The sequence below is a fragment of the Arachis duranensis genome, chromosome 10, assembly GCF_000817695.3.
Source record: "Arachis duranensis cultivar V14167 chromosome 10, aradu.V14167.gnm2.J7QH, whole genome shotgun sequence".
NCBI lineage: Eukaryota > Viridiplantae > Streptophyta > Magnoliopsida > Fabales > Fabaceae > Arachis > Arachis duranensis.
Window position 1 is genome coordinate 50,851,421 of NC_029781.3, and position 5,376 is coordinate 50,856,796.

At 36.3% G+C, this 5,376-nt stretch overlaps 1 protein-coding gene across 1 annotated transcript; it reads left to right on the forward strand.

Moving 5' to 3' along the window:
• Positions 1–689: 689 nt before the first annotated feature.
• On the forward strand, positions 690–1,884 carry LOC107470059 (uncharacterized). The gene has a single exon (XM_016089443.3). The coding sequence runs from the start codon at positions 690–692 to the stop codon at positions 1,827–1,829; it is 1,140 nt and encodes a 379-aa protein (XP_015944929.2). The 3' UTR covers positions 1,830–1,884.
• Positions 1,885–5,376: the final 3,492 nt, after the last annotated feature.

The window sequence follows — 5,376 nt, forward strand, 5'->3', positions numbered from 1 at the left end:
TATATAAAATTTTAATTATTATAAAATATCTTTAAAAAAAGCTTTTTAAATGTCTTTGTCTAAATGACCTCTTAATCTAAAATATTTTTTTATAATTACCACACTGGAGTAAGATTCATCTAAATTTATATTGAAAAGAAAAACAATAATAGAATGACATTTATATTTTTACAAAATATTAAGGGACAATATTTTTGTTAGTACCAAAAAATAAGTTAATATTAATTTAAAATTATGATAAAAATAAAAAAATTATCAATTATTTTAAAAAAATTTTGAAGACTAACAATTTTTAATTAAAATTGATTAATATTTTTTATAAATAATCTAATATTTTTAATCTAATTGATTAATATTATATTTTTAGTTAATATTTTTAAATATTAATAATTAACGACTAATTAAAAATAATAAATTATACCGATGTTAAAAAATATATAAACTAAAATTTTACATATATAACATCTTTCGAAATAAAATACTGGTCATGTTTGAAAAGGCGGCTACCATGGACTAAATTATCACTCAGGTCAATGTTTTCCCACTCTCACTCTTACTCTTTCTTACCACAACCCCTCTCGGAAAAAGATCCTCTCCAGCTTTTTTAACAATTGATAGAATTCAGTGTGATCTATCACCTTTAATTCTATGAGTGAGACCAAAAATAAATAAGAAAGAGAATACAATAAATGATTAGATTGAACACTGGATATCATCCAATTTTTTATCATCCAATTTTTTTTCTCACTGGAGAGGATCCACTCCCCAACCTCTCTCTATCGTTCCGCTTTCTCTCTATATATATTAACCTCTTCACATTCCAACCGACATCCGCTTTTTTCTCTCACATCCACATGGAAGTCGTGGTTCCGATGGCTGCTCCTCCTCCTACAGTGGCGACGGAATTCAACTTCGACAGCAACTGCTCCTCCCCTTACATAACTGCCCCTTCAAGCCCTCAACGCTTCGGCAACTTCTTCTTCAGCGCTCCCACAAGCCCCACCAGAATCTCCACCTTCATCAACAATAATATTCCTTCTTCTTCTTCTCTTATTCACGACCACCATCAACATGAACATGAATTTCAATTCGATTTCAGCGGCCACCTCCAACCACCTTCCCTCTCCGCTGACGAACTCTTCGACGGCGGAAAGATCCGCCCCTTTGAGCCACAATCCGGACTCATCGCTTCGAGTAGCAAACCGCTTTCGGCGCACCGCAAGAGCGAAAGCTTCGATCCTGCAACTACCGCCATGGAAGACGAAGATCAAAAACCACCAACGCGAGGAAGAGAGAAGAGAGCTTTCTCTGGTAGAAAAGGAAGTAGATCACTATCTCCATTAAGAGTCTCAGACATCATCAACAACAATAACAGCAACGAAGAAAGAGCAGTTCCTTCTTCTTCTTCATCATCATCAAGAAACAACACAAAAGCTTCATATGCATCGTTCTTATCTTCAATCTCATTCACGAGAGGGTACCGAAAATGGAGGCTGAAGGATTTTCTTCTCTTCAGGAGCGCCTCGGAAGGAAGAGCCACCGATAAAGACCCTCTGAGAAGGAAGTACGAGGTTCTGTCCAAGAAAGCCGCCGCCGTGGACGATGACGTCAGAAACTCCAGTTTCCGGTCCAGTGACGGTTCGGTTTCGAAACGGAGAGGACCGGTTTCGGCCCACGAGATTCATTACACAGCGAACCGGGCCGCCTCTGAGGAGATGAAGAAGAGGACTCTCTTGCCTTATAAGACTGGCTTGTTAGGCTGCTTGGGCTTCAATCCAACTGGCATGCATGAAATTTCTAGAGGAATGGGATCTTTCACACGTTCCTAAATTGTTTCTTCAATCTTATTATTCAAATAACATACTCTCTTTCTTTTTCTTTTCTTCCCTTTTTGCCCCCTTGTCATGCAATTTGGTCCTTGTGGTGGTTTAGTTTTTGAGTAAACGTCTTTTCTTGTTTCTGATTATTTGTCTGAAGATAAAACGTTCTTTTACTGTTTAAAAATCTCTAATTAGTCTCTAATTTTTAAGTTATTAGTCTAGATAACATTTGTAGACTGTGATCGCTTAAATCAGTTTTTGTATGATTTGGGCGTTATAATCTATTTGGAATTTTCGAATTATAAAATAGGACTTTGTTGTTGGGGAAAATATTCAGAGAGTAAAAAAGTCATTTATTTTAAAGTTTTTTAATTCTGAGTTCATGTTTTGTCTTTGCTATTTACAAGAGGCTTAAATTTGTATGCAAATAATTTCTCAGAAAAACGATCCTTGTAATTGTGGTACCCCCATTTCACACGGACAAGTGCAGTAGATTCCTTACATAAATACATATATATACGTGTATTGCAAGCGAAGTATGCTGGACTCTTGTGAACAATTCGGTAGTTCTGCACAGAAAATTCCATACAGTGTAGCTAGGTATTCAACCTTTAGAAAGAAACTAAAAAATAAGTAATTTTTCATAAAAAAATAAGTAATTTTTATAAAAATAAATATTTAAATAAATTAAATAATCTTATTTAAATAAAAAATTTGATTAAAGACTAAACATTTAAAGCACAAGTAACATTTTTTAATTTTATATTTACAACTACTTCAACAACATTTTTTTAACAATATAACATTTTTATATGAGGTCTGCTACACATACAAGTCTTTTTAACTTACAAGTCTTACAAGTTGCTACACATACGGGCTTTTTAATGCGTTATTCAACCAGTTTCTGTTTTCAAAGCGCGCTACTCACCATATATTATGAACGACTCTTCTTCTTCTTCTTCTTCTTCCATGAAAACAAGGTTCTTGCCAAATTTGTTTGATCTCATTCGTGCGTTCTCTCTTCGCATTTTCATTCGTTGTTTTACTTGCGTTTATCACTGGTATTCTTGCTTTGTTTTTTTTTTCGATTTTCATGATTTCTGAAATCAAGCTTTGAAATTATTTTGTGAAGATAATGGAACTTCAGAAATACACCAAAACGATTACAGAAATACACCCAAAAGATTATAGAAATACACCCAAAAGATTACAGAAATACACCTCAACGTTTACAGGAATTCACCCAAATGATTACAGAAATACACCCAAAGGATTACAGAAATGTTAGAATTTGGTTGAATTAGTCCCACATTGCTTAGGATAGCAAATGGAGTGGGTGGCCTAGGCTATAAATATGAGGCTAAGTTCTCCATATTTTTGCACCAGTCGGAAATACTTAAAGCTTGTATCTGACTTTTCTTTTTCTCTATACATTTTGATTAGAGAGTGTTGTGAGGTGTAATTAAATATTTGCTTTAAGAGTGTGGGTGTACTGGGGTGCCGGTGTTAGAGAGAAAGAAGTCTATGTGTTGTAACAATTTTCACATAGTGATATTCTTTGGTTGTCATTTGACAACGGCCGTGGTTTTTTCTCCAATAATTGGAGTTTCCACGTTAAATTCTTGTGTTGTGATTGTGTCTATTTTATTTCTCTGTGAAAGGTATTTTCTTAAGGGAGAATGGTGTATTATTCCCATTAAGTGGTATCAGAGCTTCGGTTTGGTGGAATTTTGTCCTTCCACATCAGAAAAAAATTTTGTCCTGTAGCTTGAGGTTGATCTTTGGTTGCTGTTGTTGTTGCTGGAAGGCAGTGTGACACTGTGAGAGTGCAGTTTGGAAAAGGTTTTGGCTTAGGAAAGACCTGGTATTTAAGTGTGTCCATTGTGATCCACTTCTCTTTCCTGGGGACCCTTCCTAGTGGACGGTCTACAGTTGAGTTATACTATTCCAGTATACGGTTGCAACAATGTCAGGATATTAAAGTGCTGTGAAGTTTGAAATAGAGAAATTTGATGGAAGAATCAATTTTGACTTATGGCAAATACAAGTCAAGGATGTGTTGATACAATCAGGTTTGCACAAGGCGTTGAAGGAGAAGATCTCTGGTATGAATGATGAAGAATGGGAGGAACTAGATTTGAGAGCTGCAAGTGCTATTCGCCTGTGTTTGGCAAAGAATGTTCTTGCAAATGTGCAAGGAATGAAAATAGTCAAGGAACTTTTGGATAAACTCGAAGGGTTGTATCAGGCAAAGGGCATCTCAAATCAGTTGTTATTGAAGGAGCAGTTTCATAATCTACGCATGGATCACAATGTGAAAATCTCCAACCATCTTAGTGCTATCAATGGTATTGTCTCTGAATTAGAGGCAATTGGAGTGAAAATTGATGATGAAGATAAGGTACTGAGGCTCATATTGTCTCTCCCTTCTTCCTATGAGTATATCAAACCTATTTTATTGTATGGAAAGGAAACTCTGAATTTTGAAGAAGTTGCCAGTAAGCTCATTGCTGAATGGTGCACGAAATTGTGATCCTCAACAATGGTGCCAAAAACTTGGTAGCGCTCTCAAATGTGAATCACACTTAGTCACAACTCCGCACAACTAACCAGCAAGTGCACTGGGTCGTCCAAGTAATACCTTACGTGTGTAAGGGTCGATCCCACGGAGATTGTTGGTATGAAGCAAGCTATGGTCATCTTGTAAATCTCAGTTAGGCAGATAATAAATGTTATGGAGTTTTCGAATAATAAATAAAGCAGAAAATAAAGATAAAGTTACTCATATATAATTCAATGGTGGGCATTTCAGATAAGTGTATGGAGATGCTTCTCCCTGTTGGATCTCTGCTTTCCTACTGCCTTCCTTCAATCCTTCTTATTCCTTTCCATGTCAAGCTGTATGTAGGGCATCACTGTTGTCAATGGCTACATCCCATCCTCTCAGTGAAAAAGGTCCAAATGCTCTGTCACGGCACGGCTAATCATCCGTCGGTTCTCGATCATGTTGGAATAGAATCCCTTGATTCTTTTGCGTTTGTCATCACGCCTAACAATCGTGAGTTTGAAGCTTGTCACAGTCATTCAATCCATGAATCCTACTCGAAATACCACAGATAAGGTTTAGACTTTTCGGATTCTCATGAATGCCGCCATCAATCTAGCTTATACCACGAAGATTCTGATTAAGGAATCCAAGAGATATGCGCCCGGTCTAAAGTAGAACGGAAGTCATTGTCAGTCACGCGTTCATAGGTGAGAATGATGATGAGTGTCACGGATCATTACATTCATCATGTTGAAGTGCAAGGAATATCTTAGAACAGGAATAACTGAATTGAATAGAAAATAGTAGTAATTGCATTAAAACTTGAGGTACAGCAGAGCTCCACACCCTTAATCTATGGTGTGTAGAAACTCCACCGTTGAAAATACATAAGTAATGAAGGTTCAGGCATGGCCGAATGGCCAGCCCCCAAATGTAATCAAAAGACCGAATGGTCAAAAGACTCGTCAATCAAAGACACTTAATACAATAGTAAAAAGTCCTATTTAT